This window comes from Cimex lectularius, unplaced genomic scaffold (assembly GCF_000648675.2).
Source record: "Cimex lectularius strain Harlan isolate CLEC.00 unplaced genomic scaffold, Clec_2.1 scaffold187, whole genome shotgun sequence".
Taxonomy (NCBI): Eukaryota; Metazoa; Arthropoda; class Insecta; order Hemiptera; family Cimicidae; genus Cimex; species Cimex lectularius.
This window is the reverse complement of record NW_019392726.1, coordinates 482,983-504,635: the sequence shown is the minus strand read 5'-3', so window position 1 is coordinate 504,635 and position 21,653 is coordinate 482,983. Positions and strand designations below refer to the sequence as shown.

The 21,653-nt window shown below is 35.2% G+C and overlaps 1 protein-coding gene across 11 annotated transcripts in view; it reads left to right on the top strand.

Moving 5' to 3' along the window:
* LOC106668129 (rap guanine nucleotide exchange factor 6) overlaps window positions 1-21,653 on the top strand; it is a 283,118-nt gene that overhangs the window by 259,725 nt on the left and 1,740 nt on the right. For 6 of the 11 annotated variants that reach the window (XM_014396600.2, XM_014396677.2, XM_014396623.2 and 3 more), the window contains 20 exons: window positions 2,297-2,473; window positions 8,568-8,723; window positions 8,782-8,921; window positions 8,992-9,214; window positions 9,279-9,534; window positions 9,592-9,761; window positions 9,831-9,990; window positions 10,047-10,269; window positions 10,332-10,500; window positions 12,409-12,581; window positions 12,650-12,884; window positions 12,953-13,052; window positions 13,119-13,324; window positions 13,394-13,565; window positions 13,624-13,757; window positions 13,815-14,034; window positions 14,358-14,618; window positions 14,821-14,955; window positions 18,787-18,837; window positions 19,123-19,257. In XM_014396600.2, coding sequence (XP_014252086.1) covers window positions 2,297-2,473; window positions 8,568-8,723; window positions 8,782-8,921; window positions 8,992-9,214; window positions 9,279-9,534; window positions 9,592-9,761; window positions 9,831-9,990; window positions 10,047-10,269; window positions 10,332-10,500; window positions 12,409-12,581; window positions 12,650-12,884; window positions 12,953-13,052; window positions 13,119-13,324; window positions 13,394-13,565; window positions 13,624-13,757; window positions 13,815-14,034; window positions 14,358-14,618; window positions 14,821-14,955; window positions 18,787-18,837; window positions 19,123-19,257 — 3,496 coding nt within the window. Of the gene's footprint in view, window positions 1-2,296; window positions 2,474-8,567; window positions 8,724-8,781; window positions 8,922-8,991; window positions 9,215-9,278; window positions 9,535-9,591; window positions 9,762-9,830; window positions 9,991-10,046; window positions 10,270-10,331; window positions 10,501-12,408; window positions 12,582-12,649; window positions 12,885-12,952; window positions 13,053-13,118; window positions 13,325-13,393; window positions 13,566-13,623; window positions 13,758-13,814; window positions 14,035-14,357; window positions 14,619-14,820; window positions 14,956-18,786; window positions 18,838-19,122; window positions 19,285-21,653 lie in introns of all 11 variants that reach the window. The other 5 variants (XM_014396607.2, XM_014396659.2, XM_014396616.2 and 2 more) reach the window with 5 other exon arrangements.

The window sequence follows — 21,653 nt, the reverse complement described above, 5'->3', positions numbered from 1 at the left end:
TCCAGTTTGGTCGACCAACTCCGGAATATTCCTTCATAGTGAAATAAACAATGCTTGAAGGTTTAAGACAACCCTCCCTTTTACTGACAACTGGTAATGAAATCCTACTTAAACGACAGACATTTTCAAGGCATCACTGGCTCGTATAGATACAGGAGGACCAAAGAAAGTATCTTAGTACCCGTTCTGTCTTGGCAGTTCATTCTTAAAGGATCAGCACTGCTGATAACCTAAGGTAGCACTGGCTTAGTCACATACCTCCGTCCTTCATTCCCGCAGCCAAATTCCTGACCTCCAGTTTGGTCGACCAACTGCTCCGGAATATTTCTTGATAGTGAAATAAACAACTCTTGAAGGTTTTAAGGTGGCCATTCACGATCGCTCCAAGCAGTCCAAACGGAGCGAGCCGTTCCAAAAACCACCAATGATCAAAAATCGTAGTAGAGAACTTAAGTTCTTTGTAGTTCATCCCTGTAGCGAGAAATCGTAATGTGGTTGCCAACCTTTCATATAATGATGATTTCTCTCATGACTGTCTTTCGTTTTCTAATCAAGGGGGTAACAAGCTGGAGGAAATATAAATAAGACGTTAATCTATTTTTTGTAAGGTTTTGGTTGAAATGAAAAAATAGTGTCACGAGGGGATTCGAATCCACGACATTCGGCTAAATACGCCGCTGTGCTAACCACTTGAGCTATCCTGACTTCGATAGTTCGATCCACTCGGACACCAACTCCCCATCTCAACCTACAACCTTTCGAATTTTCTCTCTTTTTGCCATTTTTTGGTGTACGAGAGGATCGAAGTCACGATAGCTCAAGTGGTAGAGCAGCGGCGTATTTAGCCGAAGGCCATGGATTCAGATCCCGCTCGTGGCACTTGCTTTTTCATTTCAACCAAAACCTTACAAAAAAGATTAAATAATTGAAAGAAGTAATTTGGTCAATAGAACACTAAATATAATGAATAAATAAGAGATTTCATCCATCCTTAAATAGTTCCTCCAATCAGCGGGTTCAAGGGATCTTTCATCAAATTGATGTGGGTATTACGGCTTCTGTTCAGGAGCCACTTCTTACACCATTTTCTCTTCGATTTTTTTGCTTTTAATATGTAAATAAACAGAAGAGTAGCACAAGAGATCGTCATCCATTTTGAGAAGGTAATTCACTGGTTGACGTTCGGAACGGCTGGCTGTGGAGCGGTCGTGAATGCCCCCTCAAATTTCAGGCACTCCAATTGGAGCTGTACGGCTTGGCGCGGTTCCATTTGGAGTGATCCTGAGGCCACCTTTAAGAGACCCCTATCTTTTACTGACTACTGGTAATGAAATCCTACTTAAACGACAGACATTTTCAATGTATCACTGGCTCGTATAGATACAGGAGTACCCAAAGAAAGTATCTCAGTACCCCTTCTGTCTTGGCAGTTCATTCTTCAAGGATCAGCACTACTTCAATCTACCACAATAGTATCTCTGTCTTACAAGCTAATGTAACCCGTTTCATTGGGATATTCATTGGCAAACGACTTGGGTACTTGCAGACTCAAGACCGAACAGACGCTTCAGATGTCTTACAGTTGGTCAAATTATCAAAACTGACTCTGCCTATTTGGACCTTCGGCAAATTCGTAACCGTACAATCCAAAATTCTTCGAAAAATAATGTTCTTTTTTTATATATCCAATCTTACCACATACAACCTTAATATCCAATAAGTCGTCGAAATAGGCAAAAATTACAAAAGGTTTCATACATAAATTCAATATTATAGTGTTAAACTACAAATTCTGACGTATTTGTTGTCTTGTTTACCTCTGATCCCTGTCCTGTCATGTATGAATGAACAGATCGATCATATCCCAAGTTTCAGACCCAGGTCGGTCACGTGTAAACATGTATAATTGTTCATAAGTTCAGTAATCTTTGATTCAAGTTGTTATAAATGTCGTATAAAAATGTTGAAACGAAATAACCCGACCGTCATTCAAAAGCTTGTACTGACGAGCTTTGAAAACTCTTTCAATTACATCCTGAGAGGACTTTTTTTTTCAATAAAATAAAAGCGGACTTGATTTACGGGCTGTTATTGAGAAGGGAGACTTGGGGGCCTTACGGTAGGAGGGAATGCCAAGAGCAATTATTGGCATAACATCTTTACTCTTCTCCTTATTGGTTTTCAAACTCCCTAAAATATATTTCTTTTTGTTGTAGTTTCCCCGAGGAAAAAAACTAAATATTCAATCTTGTCTTTGATCCGTTTTCCAATTAATTATGTCAATTTATGTTAACAGTATGGCGTAAGGGAGGCGTATAAAAGCAACAGGAGTTCACATTCTTCGACCTCTTCGGCCTATTCCGGAAGCGACACCATGACCTGCCATTCCACGGAGGCGGAGGATGTCGACCTTTCGGGATTGGTCGAATCCATCGTCGACTCTGACGAAGACGACCTGGGAGAAAGCAGCGATGTAAGTTGAAACAATATTTTTCTATGTTATTTTTAATCAAATAATTCTTGTGTTATAGAAAACTTGTTTTGTTGTGTTTTTTTACGATTTTATCGGTAACGGTCGACCTGATTTCTTCATTCTAGACCTTATAGATTTCAGATAGCCTAATAATGATCTGGATTCGCTTACAACACAATTTTTGATTTTTATTTACACAAATCATTACCGGTCCATATAAATCTTTTTTCGCAATTTTACCAATTTAAACTCTGAATGGATCCATTTTCTAACGAGCCAGATTATGATTAACTTAACCATGCACCCAAACAATAAAATAATACAAAACAATCTCTTTTCTTGGTAATCTTTGTTTCGAGAATCAATAGTGCTGAGATAAATATGAAACAAAAAGATTGAAGTCTCTAACTGTCAACGTTGTTTCTTCCCATTAGTTTCTGTCATTAATTATTTCTTGGACGGGCTTGTCAAACGCACTACCAGTTTATCATAATGGCCTTTATTTAAAAGTATTTCATTTTAATTTTATAATAATCTTTTGTCTGGAAGTTTTTATTTAATGGTGCATAATATAAGGATACTGTTACAACACTATTGTGCTTAAAAAATGGAGGGTTTAAAATTTTAATATATCTTTCTTTCTTTCCTGTTTTATTCATTTTAACCGTTGGGTTATCCTTTTTTCCGCCCCTTTTTATATTAACCCCATTTAACTTAACAAAATAATTATATTAAATAAACAATATAATAAATATAAAATAATTATGGTCTTAGAAGGCCATATGAAAATTATTTAAAATTAAAATTAATTATAAAAACGAATGATTATTCTGTTTATTTTAGATTTTATTATTTTTTTAAATCCTTTTTAATTTTATTCACTATAACCGTTGGGTTATCGTTTTTTCCGCCCCTTTTTATATTAACCCCATTTAACTTAACAAAATAATTATATTAAATAAATAATATAATAAATATAAAATAATTATGGTCTTAGAAGACCATATGAAAATTATTTAAAATTCACTAATTTCGTGGCCCGCTTGACCAATTTTAAAATTATTTATAATTAAAATTAATTATAAAAACAATTGATTATTTGATTTATTGTATATTTTAATATTTTTTAAATCTGAAATTAAATGAAGTCATTTGTTTTTATTATAAATTGTATTTTTTCCTTCGTTTTTGTTATCCTTTATCACCTAAAAAAAATTTTTTTTTTTTTTTTCATTTTTACTTTAATCTCAAATTCTTTGTTTTTTGTTTGTAACGTCAAATTAACCCAGTTTAATTTCAAATTAGACCTTTTTAATGTCCAATTAACTCTTTAATTTCTAATTAGCCCTAATTTCGGATTATCCCTTTTAAATTTCAAATTTGTCCTTTTTAATTTCAAATTAACACTTAATTTTCGATTAGTCCTTTTTAATGTCCAATTAGACCTTTTTAACTTCCAATTAACCCTTTTTTTCTAATTAGCCCTAATTTCGGATTATCCCTTTTAAATTTCAAATTTGTCCTTTTTAATTTCAAATTAACACTTAATTTTCCCTTTTTCATTTCAAAATGTTCAATTAGACCTTTTTAACTTCCAATTAACCCTTTTTAATTTCAAATTAGGCCTTTTTAATTTCCAGATAGCCCTTTTGAATGTCAAATTAACCCTTTTTCAAATTTATCCCTTTAATTCAGGTTCATCTCTTTTTTTTATTTATTTAACGTTAGCCCTTTTTATTGTCCAAGTCCAAATTAACCATTTTCCATTTCAAATTGTCCTTTTAATGTTAGATTATACTTTTCAAATTTCAAGATAGCTGTTTTTAATTTCTAATGGTGTAAATGTAGTACCTAAAATAAAATTTCTGCATTAAAAAAAATTGGGCTCATAAAAACCATATACAAATGAATTACAATTAAAATTAAATAAGAAACAAATGATTCGTCTAATAATTTGAGCTATTTTTGCCCATTATAAATTAATGGGGCTCTTAGAAGGCCATATGAAAATTAATTTCAAATCAAATTCAATTTTGTATCAAATTAAAAGATTTTTCTTTTAATTTGTGTTTTTGTTTAATGGGAAACAATTGGGCTCTTAAAAACCACGTAAAAATGAACTAAATTTAAATTTAAAATTATGTGTGAAGTACAATATAAAATAAAAGATTTTTCCATTAATTTGAGACTTATTAAAAATATTAAATACTTGGGGTCTTAAAAAACTGCGTTGTTAATTAATGGCATTAAAATTAAAAATTTAAAGTTAAATAAAATATAAAGAACGATTATTCTTTCCATTTGACTTTTTTTTAATATAAAATAGTTGGGCTTTTAAAAACCACAATTTCTCACCTTTCTCAAATAATTTGTTTTTATACAATTTTAAATTTTAATTGTATTTAATTTTCATATGGTCTTCAAAGAGCCCATTATTTGTTCTACTGCAGGAATTTACGTGCTTACAATTTATACCACTCCTAGGATTTTGATGTTTCAAAGAAAAGGTTCATTTGAAATTAAATTGAAGTTAAAAATAATTAATTTGAAAGAAAAATAGGTTTAAGGGTTAATTTAAAATTAAAAAGGTTTATTTTGAAGGGAAAAAAAAGAGAAATTTGAAATTAAAAAGGATGGATTGTTTTGAAAGTAAAAAAAAAGGGGAATTTGAAATTAAAAAGGGATATTTTGAAGGTAAAAAAATGATGAATTTGAATTTAAAAAGGGTTAATTTGACGTGGAAAAAAGCTAAATGTTGTGGTTATTCTTGTGCCATATATATTGTGACTTTTCAACCTTGTTAGGACTTGTCTCGTCGACATCTCATGCATTTTACGTCCGAACTTATAAATAAAAACAAGTAAAGTGAGTAACAATCTTGTAGCAGTTTGTTCGTTGTTTGTGGCAGTTGTTTCAGAATTGAACTAGCGGAAATAAGTCCAAATAAAGTCCACATGTGTTAAATATTGAAAGCCAGTTTAAAAAACAAGAGACATCCGTCATGGCAAATAGAAAATGACGGAATTAACGTCCCGACGGAATGTTTCGAGGTTTTTTCATTAAATTGCAGATTTCCCTCCTCCTTTTGTGACAGAATGAATAATCGTTTCGGCCATTTTCTAAATTCCCGTTTGCTCATACGCCCGCATCCCTTTGAATCGAGGAACATCGTCGAAAGGGCTTCACAATCAAATAAATTTCACCGGGGAAAAAGGCGTCACTGCGATTCATTGGTGCAAAAAAAGATTAAACCGGTGAAATACGCGAATTATAGGCTTAAAAACGATCCGGGCGGACTTTTCCGTCCTTTTCGCTCGGATCTTTTAGAACAATGAAGTTGGCTAAGTAGGCGTTAGGCGTTAGGTAGGATGTAATGGGCGTTGAAGTAGGTAGGATAGGCTGCGGGGGCATAATACGATCGACCGGCCGAATTGACTCATATTTTAGTTTTGGCCTAAACAACTATCACAAGGAGAAAACTAGACCTTATAAATAAAACGCAAACATTAAGCCATAACTTACTTCAAAGTCTACACCATTTTTGTTGGGTACTTAAAGGTTGATGCAGTTTGTTGAAACTTTCAACAGCACAATATGTTCGGTTGTGCTTTGATAAAGCAGTTGTGAACCAAAATTTGAAAATTTTATTGATGAATTACTTTGGGGGGGGGGTTACCATCCAATTAAAGGTGTACCCAATTCAATCTGAATAAAGTGTACAAAAGCAAGAATAGCTATCATGTCAGATAGCCAAGCAGCCATCAAAGCGCTAAGTTCAACACCATTAGCTCAAAGATGGTGTTGAATTGCAAAACCAAACTAAACGAACTTGGTATGTAAAACAAAGTCAGCCTCTACTGGGTCCCAGGACATGTGGGAGTAGAACGCAATGAGAAAGCAGATGCCCTTGCAACAACTGCAGTATTTGAGGAAAATTATATGCCTATAAACCGACCACTGTTCCCTAAACAACCATCTAAAGGTAGGCAAGGTTGACAGAACCATACCAACTTTGTCAGAAAAAACCGATGAATTTGAAGCATTATCCCGGAAGGTACAGCCACTTTGGCAATGCAATTCTCACACCAACAACACAACGACTGAGAAAAGTGCTTAGTTCTATAGGAAAAATTGCAAGGTTGGCTATAATCCACTGGGGTTCCACAATAGACCTATATGGCTCTGTTTCCTGTTTCCCTCTAGATGTAGATAGAGATAGATGTATTAGACAGGGTGTGTATTATACGGCACCCTTTAAGATCCATTGTATCCCATATTCTGTGTTTAAAGCACAAAATAAGTCCTAGTACATCAAGTAACTTGATTAGTAGGCCCGGTTTTAGTGGGTGAATCTCTTCTACAATTAAGTTGTATGTCCCAACACGAAAGTTTGGTTGTAGCACCACAGTGTGTTGGTGTCTCCTCTGCTTTATTGCGGAATCCAAATGGCCTTACCTCCTCCTTCCTCCCTCTAAAATCTAGGGTGCCCCAAGGCTCTAGCATCTCTCCTATCCGTTTTTCCATTTATATCAATGATCTGCCCAACTACATCCAGTCCTGTAACCATCACCTATATGCCGATGACTCCCAAATTTACATACCCTTCCACCCTTCTGATCATCACTCGGCCACTCTCAAGGTCCAAAAAGACCTAAACTCCATCAACGAATGGGCCCATAAAAATTCCCTAGTCCTCAATACATCCAAATCCACCGACATAATTATCGGGTCCAGGCAACTCCTCAATTCCCTCCCCAGCATCCCACCTCTCATGCTAAATAACCATCCCATCCCCTTCTGCTCTTCGGTTAAAAACCTAGGAGTAGTCTTTGACCAAAACCTTTCCTGGCATTCTCACATGTCCCAAATTTCCCGCCATTCCATTGCCTCCCTCAGCCTGTTTCGACGGTCCTGGCTTCTCTTACCTTTCTCCACCCGCAAACTCCTTGTATCTTCCCTTATACTTCCCTTCTTCGATTATAGCTGTTTGGCATACGGTGGTCTCTCGGATGGGGAGAACGCGCGATTGAAGTGTATTATGAATTGTTGCGTAAGATTTGTGTACGGCACCCCACGGGGATCCCGGGTGTCGGGGTTGTATTCCCAACTTTCCTGGCTATTCCCCTCCTTCCGTGCACAGTATTTCCTAGGTTGCTTTCTTTTCCAGTCCATCCACACTCGTCCTCCTTACATCATCCAATCCCTCCAATTCAACTCCTCACATCTCACTCGTAAGCCACTCATCCCCAATCGATATTATCCTTCCGCAACATACCCATACCTTTGAAAGATCCTTTCTGATCCGTGCCCTTAAACTCTGGAACTCCCTTCCCCTTTCTATTCGTCACCTCCTCTCCCTCCAAGCAGAGACCTCACGTTAACATTTGTTATTTTTGTTTAATATTCTCGTAATTTTTTCTTCTGTCCTGCCTTATTGGTATACATTGTGCCAAGATTTCTATCGTTTTTTTACTTCATAGAAGGAACTTCCTTTATTTAGTTCATGTAAATTATTCTTAGGGGGCACCAGTCCCAGAATAAAGTTATTTTTCTTCTTCAATCTGCACGTACCGAGTTGGGTCATGCCAATCTTCTTCAGATGTCCATTTAGTTTTTAGCATCCTGTTAGGATTCATAGTTTTTTCCTTCTTCCTTTAATAAATTCTGTTACCTGTTCCTTCCGAAGTTTGTTAGGAGGTTCTTGGATTGGTTGTGTCCAATGATTGAGTTTCAGTGTTCCCTCATGTTCTTTTTATCCTTCTGTCTAAGTCTGATAGTGTATTCCTGCGTCACAGAACAGCTCGGGTCCTATTAGCTGTATAGCTCCTCTTCTTGCAAGAGCATCTGCTTTCTCATTGCGTTCTCCCACATGTCCTGGGACCCAGCAGTGGCTGACTTAGTTTTGCATACCGTTTTGTTTGGTTTTGCAATTCAACATCATCTTTGAGCTAATGGTGTTTGACCATACCGTTTGATGGCTTGGCTATCTATATTCTTGTTTTTGTACCCTTTATTCAGATTGAATTTGGTACATATTTAGATTGCATGTATGTTAGGTATAATTGACATTAATTTTTGTTTTTTTAATTTGAAGAGCCTCACTGTTCGGGATGCGGTACGGGATTGTCTTGAAAAAGACCCAACAGAAAGGACTGAAGAAGACATTGAAATTTTACTCGAATTCACCCAACACCTCAAAGCATTTACCAATATGACGCTTGCTGTTAGAAGAGCACTGTGCAGTGTTATGGTAAGTAATGGATAATTTTTAATTAGTTTAAAGATAAATCATGTATTTTTTATTCAAGGTGTTTGCTGTGGTTGAAAAAGCCGGAACTATTGTTATGAATGACGGAGAAGAACTGGACTCCTGGAGTGTTTTGATTAATGGACAGGTAGATATAGAATACTCATCTGGACAGACGAAACAGCTTCATATCGGAGATAGGTTGGTTTTGTAACATGAACTGTTTAAAAAAAAATCTTAAAAGTTCAATTTTAAATAATTGATATTTCAGTTTTGGTATATTACCAACTATGATGAAACTGTATCACGAGGGTGTGATGAGGACGAAATGTGAAGATTGTCAATTTGTTTGTATAACTCCAACTGACTACTATAGGATACAGCACCAAGGGCAAGAGGCAATGCAGAAGCATGTTAATGCAGAAGGTGATCTCGTTATGGTCACGGAACAAAGAGAGGTCGACGGTGGAAAACGAGGAAATGTTGTAATTAGGGTACGACAAGTTTAATAAATGATTAAATAATAAAACATTGGGTTTTCAATAAATCCGATTTTAGGGTACGCCTGAAAAATTAATGCAACAGTTAATCGAAGAGAATTCGATTATTGATTCGACCTACGTCGAAGATTTCCTTCTAACTCATAGGACTTTTATGGACAGTTCAGTCGAAGTCGCCAACCAACTTCTGAACTGGTTCGACGATGAAAATTCAAGGGATAGAGTAACAAGAGTGCTCCTTCTGTGGGTCAACAATCACTTTACAGACTTTGAAACCAATCCGGCAATGATGGAAATTTTAGAATTATTTGAAGGTTAGTTATTTTTGTTTTGTATTTATTGGATATATCGTTGTTTTTTTGGTGTTTTAGGTTGGCTGGAGAAAGAAAGGATGATTGGACAGCTCAGGCTGCTCAACATAGCTTGCGCAGCGAAAGCAAGGCCGAGGTGCATCACATTAGCAAGGCCGTCTAGAGACGACGTTCTTCCATTCTCAATCCTAGGAGGCTACGAAAGAGGATTTGGCATATTTATATCTGAGGTATAAAATATTTAAAAATTACTTTTTTTTAAATAAACTGTTTAAATTAAATTTTCTTCTTTAATTTAGGTTAAAAAGGGTTGTAAAGCTGAAGACGTTGGTCTTAAGAGGGCTGACCAAATTCTTGAAGTTAATGGAAACAGTTTCGCTCATATATCACATCCGAAAGCGCTTGAGATACTCAGGTCGAGCACACATCTTAGCATAACAGTTAAATCTAATTTACTAGGTAATAAAAACGTTATAGTTTTAAAAATAAACATTGATTAACCAATTTTTTTCCAGGCTTCAAAGAGATGTTGACAAGTGCGTCTGGTAGAAGTAGAGGCACACCGAGGAGGTCGGAGCCGAGCCCACCTCCTCCGCTGCCTCCTCCGTTGCCTCCACTTCCAGTCGCACCTGTCTCTCCGACGAAACCGGTAAAACAGTCGTTTATGACTTTAGCGTCAAAAAAGAGGCTGCAGAAAGCTTTAATTAAAATGAACATCCTTCCTAAAAACACAATCATGTGAGTTTTTGTTTATTTATTGTTTTGGGTGAATTTAAATTTTTTTAAAATATTTATTCTAGTGATGGTTATCATGAAGAGATTAAGGAAAATACGGGGGAGTCCAATCTTGTCACGCAACCTGACCTTGTCAATTTTTGTTATGACGACATAAGAGCAGCAGATTATCCTGAGCATGTACTTAAAGTGTACAAAGCTGACCAAACCTGCAAATATCTTCTTGTCCATAAGGTGCGTTTTTACCATATTTTTCATTTCGTTCCATTTTTCTTTATGGGCGATTATCCTTGTCTAACTGAAATGTTGGATGCATCGGATATTCAGTGCCATCCTCAACATATATCCCTCCTCACACTTTGTGAAGGCCCTTAATGTAACAAATATTATATTAATACAAATAAATCACAAATCCAAACGCCTATTTAATGTGAACATGTTTCGGTTGACAATGAGGAAATTTTTTAGTTTTGAAAAATTTGTTTTCATAAAAATCTGTATTTTGATCCTTACCAATCGTTTTGGTTGATGCGGTTCAGCTTCTCGTCATCTTCAGTAATGAGTTTCAACCAAAATTATTTTTTAAAACAAGATGAAAAGAAGCCGAAACAAATCCAAAAGCGTAAACAGCATGTTAGGCATGCCAAAAATATCCGATCTTATGCTATCACCCTTGTCCTGTTTTTCAAAGCACCAAGCTTATTTTCTGAAGCACGCATTTATATATCACCTGCTTTGGTATGTCTACCAGAGCTGATTTATTGATCTTAGAATTATGAAAAACTATACAAAAAACTATAAATGAATCCTTTTTTAAACTACAAATGATCCCTTTTTAACTACAAATTAACCTTTTTTAACTACAAATTAACCCTTTTTTTAAACTACAAATGAATCCTTTTTTAAACTACAAATTAACCTTTTTTTAACTACAAATTAACCCTTTTTTAAACTACAAATGAATCCTTTTTTAAACTACAAATTAACCTTTTTTAACTACAAATTAACCCTTTTTTTAAACTACAAATGAATCCTTTTTTAAACTACAAATTAACCTTTTTTTAACTACAAATTAACCCTTTTTTAAACTACAAATGAATCCTTTTTTAAACTACAAATGATCCTTTTTTAACTTCAAATTAACCTTTTTTTTAACTACAAATTAACCTTGTTTAACTTCAATTTTTTTTTTAAGGTTCAACTTTACCATTTTTTACTACAAATGAATCCTTTTTTAAACTACAAATGATCCCTTTTTAATTACAAATTAACCTTTTTTAACTACAAATAAACCTTTTTTTTAACTACAAATTAACCTTTTTTTTAAACTACAAATTAACCCTTTTTTATTTCAAATTAACCTTGTTCTAATTTCAATTTTTTTTGTTCAAATTTATCCTTTTTAACTACAAATGAACTCTTTAAAAAAAATACAAATTAACCCTTTTTTATCAAAAATTAACTCTTTAAAACTACAAATTAACCCTTTTTTAAACTACAGATTAAGCCTTTTTTAAACTACAAACGAACCCTCTTTAACTACAAATTAACCCTTGTTAAACAACAAACCAACCGTTTTAATTTGGAATCAGCCCCTTTTTTTACTCAAAATTAACTTTTTAAACTTAAAATTAACCCTTTTTAACTACAAATTAACCCTTTTTTAGCTACAAATTAATTATTTTTAAAACTACAAATGAACCCTATTTAACTAACAAATTAACCTTTTTTTTTTTAAGTGCAAATTAACCTTTTTTTATACTACAAATTAACCATTTTTTAAACAACAAATCAACCTTTTTAATTTCGGATCAATGCTTTTTAACTTAAAATTAACCCTTTCTATCTTCAAAATAAGCTATTTTTAACTGCAAATTAACCATTTTTATCTTCAAATTAACCATTTTTATCTTCAAATTATCCCTTTCTAAGTTCATATTAATTCCCGAATTTTTTTAAATCCAATAAACCCGATTTTTTCAATGCCTACTTATAAAAAGTATATTGGATTCAAATTCAGGGCAGCTCAGGATCGTTACAGTGATGACTCTCCATGTCAACACTTTAACCATTATGGCCAATAATGTTTCTTTAGTTAATGTTGAATAACCAAAAAGTGAATATGAGAATGTTTTTCTGCAGGAAACAACAGCCCATGAAGTAGTTATGTTAGCACTGCAAGAATTCGGTATAACTGAGCAAAGTTGGCATTTTTCACTTTGTGAAGTTTCCGTTTCCGAGGGTGGTATTATCAAACAAAAAAGGCTTCCCGATCAACTTCAGAATCTAGCCGAAAGAATAGGTTTAAGTAGCAGGCAAGTATACGTACAATACCCCCCCCCTTTGTTTTAAGGTTCAAATTTAAATTTTATATCTTATTTAGGTATTATTTAAAAACGAATGGCATCACGGAAACGTTAGTTGGTGATGACCTGGCGAGCGAGTTAGTCAGGGAGAGCAATGTGCATTTCTTGCAGTTGAACGCCGTTGAAGTCAGCGTTCAACTGACTTTACAAGACTTTTCTATATTTAGACAGATAGAATCTACCGAGTATGTCGACGAGTTGTTCGATATTAACAGCCGATATGGCACTCCAATGCTAACACAATTTGCGGAGGTAATTTATTTTGGAAAATATTTTTTGATATAGTGGATGATATAATTTTTTTTAATGTTTTGGTTTAGCTTGTAAATAGAGAGATGTTTTGGGTTGTGACTGAGGTTTGTTCTGAACATAACCTCGTAAGAAGATCTAAAATTATTAAACAATTTATCAAAGTTGCGAGTAAGTTGATTTTTAAAAAGTTTAATTTTTTTCCTTAAACTTTATACTCAATTTTTTCTCTCTCAGGGCAATGTAAAGAATGTAAAAATTTCAACTCCATGTTCGCCATCGTATCAGGCCTCGGGCATGGCGCGGTCAGTAGATTAAGACTCACTTGGGACAAATTACCGAGTAAATATCAAAGGCTGTTTCAAGATCTTCAGCAAATAATGGATCCTTCGAGAAACATGAGCAAGTATAGGCAACTAGTCAACAGTGGAACTCCGCCGATCGTGAGTTTATTGATTAATTCCGAAGAAAACACAAAACGGGAAAAACCTAACTTCTTTTTTCGATTTCAGATACCGTTTTACCCAGTCGTTAAGAAGGACCTGACATTTATTCATCTGGGAAACGACACAAAAGTCGAAGGCTTGATCAACTTCGAAAAACTCAGGATGATTGCAAAAGAAGTAAGAACACTTACGAATATGTGTTCTTCGCCGTACGATTTACTCACAATGCTCGAATTAGGTTTGTTTTGATTTGATTTGTATCATTTTGAAAATTGTAACACATTTTTTATAAACAGGAGGTCAACCGCCATCGAATGCGATGGTCGCTTTGAATCAGTTAACCACAGGGAATGTGCAACAGGGTGCAGCTACGGTTAAACGAAGAAAAAAATCTACTGGAGCGCCAAATCCTAAAAAAATGTTTGAAGAGGTATTTTTTAATTATACGATAAATTTTTAAATATCGCGTTAATAAATTTCTTGTCAGGCGCAAATGGTGAGGAGGGTCAAGGCTTATCTCAACAGAATGAGAGTCGTGACCGACGAGGAGAAACTTCACGAGTTATCGCTCGAGTGCGAAGGCGCAAGAGAAGGAGGCTCTTCTTCGGGGCCGATCCGGAAAAGAAACCCTTCCCCAACTCTCAGCACGGCTTCGTCAGCGAGCAGTGCATCCGAAGGCACGCGAAAGCACGCCCATCCGAAATTCGGTGAGCTTCGACCAGTTTGTATGCAATAATAAATTGGCCTATTCTAACATTGATTATATATAATTATTAGTCACAGCTGGATTAAATTAAAAGCATTTTGTGTTTGATTAAAAATGAAAAACCCAAAGTGCAAAAGTGTGAAACTTAGTTCTTTACTCTTTTACAAAACGATATTAAAAATCTTTTTTAAATTTGTACTTTTGGTTGTATTTTCATTTTATTTATTTTTTTAGAAAGTAATAAGCATGCTTTTTTTTTTAAAAATATGCCGCTTTGTCTTGCTTAATGGAATAATAAAAACAACTCACTAATATCTCGGATAGGATCAGCCTCGCCCCAAGCCGTCAGGAAGCTCCTCTCTCTTGCTGAGCAGAGCAAGACGAGGCCGCGTCAAAGCCCAGGAGCCGTGAGGAGGGGCGGCGGACCCCAGCCGAGAGGGGCGAGTCATGAAAGGAGTCACTCAGATACTCCACCTCTCCCGGCGTACCATCATACGGCGCTCTTGTCCTCGGTCGATCTCAACGCAGAGTCATCTAGTGTAACAAGTCTTTCTAATCTGCCCTTAAGGAAGACATTAACAAGTGGTGAGTCCTTTCTACCGACTCTACCACCGATTTAGAAAACAAAACTCAGTATTACGAGATGAATTAACAAAGTATTTGGCATGTTTTAATAAGCTTTTGATTTTTTAATAATAATAATACTGAAAACTAATACCAATATTAATATCAATAAAATGTCAAAAAAACTCAAACAGTAGGAGAAATAATTTAAAAATATTTTCAGGCTCGGTAACAAGTAGTGATTCGGGTCATTCGACGGCTTTGGACTCGCATTCTAACAGCTCGGCTGAGACGCCAATGTGTCCGACATCGACGTCTCCTCCTTTTCACCTCCGTAGGCATTCTGCGTTGCAGCCTGGTAATTATAGATTTTCTCGTACACAACCACTTTCCTATGGAATAACCCAGACTTTAGAATCCAACGCTTCACACATTGGGATATAATCACTTTTCTCCTTTATGGTTGCACAGTCTTGGGATGCAATAAGGTTTAACTTTTCCTTAAATATTTGTAGATATATGCTAAAATTACTATAAAATTGGTTCAGTTTTCAATAAATTTGTAATAAAATCTAATACTCTCTCATTTTTTTCAATGATTAATAAACTAATTTGGTGAATAATTTGGATACTGGGGTACTTATGAATTTAATTTTAAGTTGCACATGAAAATTTACTATTTCCTATAATAAAAATAAATAATTGACAAAGTTACGAATGTCGGATCGACAATTTTAATTAAACTTTTTTTGGGTGATACTAGATTGGAAAATAGTAGACACAATTATGAGCATTCTTGCCAATGGGCCCTAGAAAACAAGGAAAAACTTAATTACTTAAAAAAATGTTGCTTGCCTATGTTGCACATGTGTAAGCGGTTGACGGCACAGCGCCGAATAATCTCTCAATATTCACTTACTTTTCTCTAAGCAACAAGAGATTAGCACGTTGCTACTTATTCTTGTGTAATGGAAGGTAAGGTTCTAGAATTCAATAAACCAGAGAGCATATTCAGTAACATTTATTGTACACAATTCCGTCTCTTAACGGTACGCAAACCACAGAATCTTAATTAATCTACAAGTCAGCCACAACTGTAAATCTGGTATGAGTCTATCAACAAAGAGACTTACCCCAAACGATGTTCGCCACGATCATTGTCCACAGCATCCTTTCTCTCGACCGTTGACTTGGCTTGATTGTTCGCAATGGCTGATCCTCACTGGCTCTGGCTGGCTGAGTCCTCTTGTTGAATCCCAGACGAAGTGTGGCTGCTTCTCTCCCGGTCCTTGGTTTTGACTCTAGGGGGTGAGTCTCTAGTTTTGACTTCCTGGAGTGAGTCTTTGATTTTGACTGACTTTAGATTTCCCAGTCATCCCTTTTATACCGGTTCTCTCCCGGAGTAGGGGTACTCAAAAGTCGGGGGAGTTCCCACGCCACGGGTGGACCGGCGAAGACCGGTGGCGAGCACAGGGTTGACGCGATCCCGATTTACGATGTCCCTCATGGCTACGGATTTTTGACCATGTGACAACCCTTCAGCATTAAATATCTAGACGATAGTTATTTATTTGATCGGTTGTCTGGCTATTGCTATGTTATGTTCCTCAGGTTCGTAGGAAACAAGACGTGGGTCCAGCCTGGGTCATCCACACACTTCGATGTTCTTATCTATCTGTCTACCTGGGTAACCATTTCCAAGCTACGTTTGACAGATTTGAGGGGGACGTCACGTCGTTCCCGTCTGGGTGGTCGCCCCTTCAGAGTTGCAACCTTTGTCCCCTTTCATCGTTTACCCTATTTTGTTCTTATTTTAACAACTAAAATTTATCGCTAAGACGGGGACCGGCTTACACATGTGTTATGTATTTGTTGGATTCGATCCAACAACCAAATCCAACAAATTATTAAACAACTGGTCACTAATAAAACACACGTATTGGTTTTTATTTTATTTTTTATTTTTATTTTGTTTATTTTTATTTATTTTTTAATCAGTGTGAAGTAGTATTACCACTGGGCAACTTCTCCTACAAGAGCCTCAAATGATAATTCAACATATACGAACATATTTACTTAATACAACACTTGTAGTTGTAAATTCCAAATAAATGTAATTAATTTTTTTTTTATTTTTATTTAAAGCAGGAGAGGAAAATTAATAATAAAACAATATAATATTGTTTGGTCACAAATTTCAATATTTACAATACCCATGGCTATCAGTCAAATCGAAAAACAATTTTTCCCTCAAATTTTTCGCCTTCGAAATGCCTCCGACTGTTTCTGAAAAAAATGCAAAAATTCTTACAATTTTGTAGCAACTACTGATTTACAGAGTATTTGAATATTTTAAACTATACGCATTGGCACGAATTTTGGCTCTGTAAATTAATCAGAATCAGAGATGTAAAATAAAACGTTCGAGTATTTTTCAACCTAGAATCACCAAAAAAAAAAACTGCAGTCTCGCCTCATTAGTAACAATTATAGCCAGGTTACGGCCAATAAATCAAATTTAAATATATTCCCAATCTTTTTATATTTCTAGCATGGATCATTTTAATTACTTGCATGTGTGTACATTTTATTGCATGTTTTTATCAGTAACTAACATTGACAGGATGGTATATGTGCTTAAATAACATGTAACGTGTGAAATATCAGTTTTATTTTATGAATACAAGTAAAATCATCGAATAAAAAATATATTTACAAAAGTAACGTGATCATCTCTGGTCATCATGATCTGTCAATTATCTTAGGTTTTTGTCACAAATTTAGTGGTTTACCATCTTCATTGATGGTCAGTACAAACGGCAAACTGACACCCTGATAGAATGGGTGAGAATTGGCATATCTGGATGATCTAAGATGATTAATTTTTAATGAAGCGTGATATTCCAAGGAAAAACAATTAAATGCCTATAAATCTCAGGTTCCGAGGTGGAACCTCAAGCTTCTGTTTGTCATATCTTAAAAGTTAGCCTGTACTGGCACGCACCAAGAATCACCCACCCTGAGTGCTGGCAGTCTGGGGTCGAACCTTGGTCATTATACCAAGCTTGGGTTCGAGGGGGTAATCAACAGCTAGTCAGCATCCAATTCACCCAGTTGCTAAATCCACACCCGTTGACACTCTTGCTTCTTTCTTATTTACATACCATTCACTCAGGATGATGAAGCACTCAATATTTTTTCAATATTCTTTACACCTATATAATTGAGGATCAGGGGTACTCAATTTTCTGCCATCGATCGTCTCACACATTCACGCTTATATATACATTCACTCTCAACACACTAGGGGGGGGGGAATATTAGTATTATATACAAGAAAACAGTCTTGTTTCTTCATACAATTAGAACAGGGGACCTAGATACAGTCGTGCTTAAGCACAATTCTCATATCAGGTGGCATACCTACACACTCTCTATAAGGAGCCAAGGAATTGCAACTTTTCCCTACATTGTGGACAAAAGTATGTCAACTTTCACAACCTATCCTGGGGGGCAGCAGTGGCCCTGATGGTTTAGGCATTGACACGCAGCCCATCACTAGTAAAGGTCCTGGGTTCAAATCCAGCTGTATTCGAAACAAAAAAAAAAAAAAAACTTTCATTAAGCGAGTAAGGATGACCCGTTTTCTGCTAGACAGATCACTCAGAGAGTGCTCTTGATACGTTTCAGCTTCTATGCTGATATGGCCCTCCGACACTGCCACTTGGTTAAAGTTTAGTGTATTTAAACAGTAAAAAATATTCAAGGATGAAAAAATTGATATTTCACATACTGGAACTTTCTAATATTGACTTCCTTTCTCGGCCTCTCCATATTTCAAATAAAACGACTACAAATTAATTTATTTTGTTTGATTGGGGTCCTAACCATTTTTTTCTCTCTAAAAATGTAACCCTCTTAAAACAGATTTTATCCGCTATGTTACAATTTACAATTTAAAAAGGGAATTTTAAAAATTTATCTTTGGTTCTTTTGGTTTATTTTGTTGTAATATTTTTCTTAAAATTTAACCATTTTTAATATTTCCGGCATGAATTCGAAATTAAAAAAAAAAAATTCGTTGGATACTAATACATAGTTTTTTCTTTTTAAATATACATTTGTTGTTTAAATAAAGAAAACATTCGTGTTTTTTTATGCCGACGTGAAAATATTGAATTTCTTGTAGGGAGGCCCCCTTTCTTGCATGCTGTACCGGTGTTGCCACCTTTACCAAATGGTGAGTTGATTTGAATGCGAGTACATACAAAACCACATGTCTGTCACTCCATATATTTATAATAACTATATATTTGTGTCAATCATATTCAAACTTTTTACAAATTACAATATCTATCACATTAATTAACGCTTTGTAATTGTTTTTATGTTTTATTATAATTAACGTATCTTAGATTGTAATTAATACAAGCGTTTTTTTTTGTCACGAAAAAACCAATATTAAATCAGAACTTGGAACATTGTTAATTAACTTTAGCATGAATCTTAATCGAACAATGTTTAGGTTGTGTTTTGGGAACAGCTCCTACACAGCCTAGAATAGGGCCACCATATAACATGGCGACGCACAGGCTGCAAAGGCTTGGTAGAGCACATTCGCATGAAGGAGTCACTCACCCTTACTATCACGACGAAGATGGTTAGTACTATCTCGTCGTTCTCTACGGTTAGTACTTTATAGGAATATTATCACTTACTTGTACATACATTATTATCGGGGCTTTATAAATTTAATTTAAAAAAAAAAAGATAACATCCTGTCTTCTGATATTGTACAGATTTTCACTTGTATTTTTGTTTTTTATTTTCAATGTGGTAAGTATTTCATGTACATTGGGGGCACATGCACAAAAGAATGCACATGCAATAATAATTATAAGATGAAATAGTATAGGCGTCAGAATGGTCGTTGATAAAACATCACCCCCAAATGTTTCTATATTATTGTACATAATTGTTAATTTGAAAATATTTGTTCTGCTTTAACACTGACAGCGTAGTCTCTTGCCTTATTTGGTCCTGGTGCTAGATGTGTGTTTTTTTGTAAATAATTTTATTTATTATGTGTGTTAATATGAATTATAAGTTTTTTCGGTTTGCTTAAGAAAAAACTTTCAAAATATATTTAATTTTATTACAATTAATTAAGGTTTTTAGTTGAGATAAAAAAGTCAATGGCACGAGCGGGATTCGAACCCATGATCTTCGGCTAGATACGCCGCTGCTCGAACCACTTGAGCTATCGTGACCTGGATCCACTCGGGCACTAACCTCAACCCCTCCTTTTTGCCATTTTTCAAATGTCGTGTAATCGGATTGGATTCTCGACGACAAATGAAATGGCCATGGAAAGCTTTAGTGAAGTAATTTTTTTAAATAATTAAATTTCGTGGTCCGCTTGACCAATTAATATATTACAATTAATTAAGGTTTTTAGTTGAGATAAAAAAGTCATTGGCACGAGCGGGATTCGAACCCACGATCTTCGGTTAGATACGCCGCTGCTCTACCACTTGAGCTATCGTGATCTCAATCCACTCGGACATCAACTTCCTATCTCAACCCCACCTTGTGAATTTTCCCTCCTTTTTGCCATTTTTCATTTTTGGCATTTTTTATCTCAACAAAAATCCTTAATTAATTGTAATTTATTAATTGGTCAAGCGGACCACGAAATTAGTGAATTTATTAATTTTATTTTTAATCAAATACAAGAAACAGTTAAATAAATTAAAAAAAATATTCAGCTTTCTCCGTCTGCTCAATTTTAACAAAATTTTTGCCCATAAAACCATTTTTTTTTTTTTTAATGCACCTTGGCTGTATGGAAAACAGGTCTTCTGAGGTGAGTCAGAGGGTTGTCAGAGCCTCCGGACGTTTTGAAGCTCCGGAGGAAGAGGGTTAAAAAAATAAATAAATAAATCCTCAGAATGATGAGATAACAGGTATTAGAAAGAGGAATGCACCTTGAAAATGGGAAAGTCAGCCAAGGCGGGGAGGGAATCTTTGAGGGAAAGAATCGATGTTATAAAAAGACATGATGCCAGAAACATTACCATATGTTGCCTGTTGTACAATCATCCTGAAACCTAAACTCTCCATCTTAGAGAAATTTGAATCATTCTCTCAAAAACTGCCTACTTAAAAAATGTAATTTCGCTATCCTAGAAGGATTTTTTTTAAATTTGCAGTAGAGAGTTGAGGATTTTGAGTTTGATCTTTTCCCCCTTGGCTAACGGTTCTAATTGTTGGTAATTTGGTTAGGTGCCGCTTTCGTTGAGAAGGTGGTAAGTCACCACAACTTTAATCAATGAAAAAATAAAATTAAAAAAAATGAAAAACTTATTAAATTCACTAGTTTTGTGGTCCGCTTGACCAATTACTATCTTTCAATTAATTAATGTTTTTAGTTGAGATAAAAAAGTCAGTGTCACGAGCGGGATTCGAACCCACAATCTTCGGCTTGATACGCCGCTGCTCTACCACTTGTGTTATCGTCACCTCGATCACCTCGGACACTAACTTCCCATCTCAACCCCTCCTTTGCCATTTTTCAAATGTGGTGTAATCTATTTGATTCTCTGCGACAAATGAAATAGCCACGGAGAGCTTTAGTGAAGTATACTTCATTCAGTTAGTTAATTGAATTAAAAAAATGTTTCATCTATTCACCAGGGTCAGATGTATTTCCTTAAACGCCATCCCAAGATGCTAAAACTGGTGCAGCATACTTTGACCATGAGCGTTTGGTTGCTGATAATAAATTATTCCACGAATATCCCATCAAACTGACAATAGGAACGACTCCTGTTCCTGATGCCATCAATGTTTCGTTCTTGCAAATTTTATCCTAAAGCGTTTAACATTTTTGTAAATGACCCTCTTTTCACCCCATTGCCCAAATAGGAAATAAACCCTTCTGATTTTTTCCTATTCAGATGTGATGATCTTCCTTGTCCCTGAGTTTCACAACATAGCTCAGAGATAGAATTCTTCTTTTTATTGTTGTACGATTTACCTGAAATCTCTCTGGTA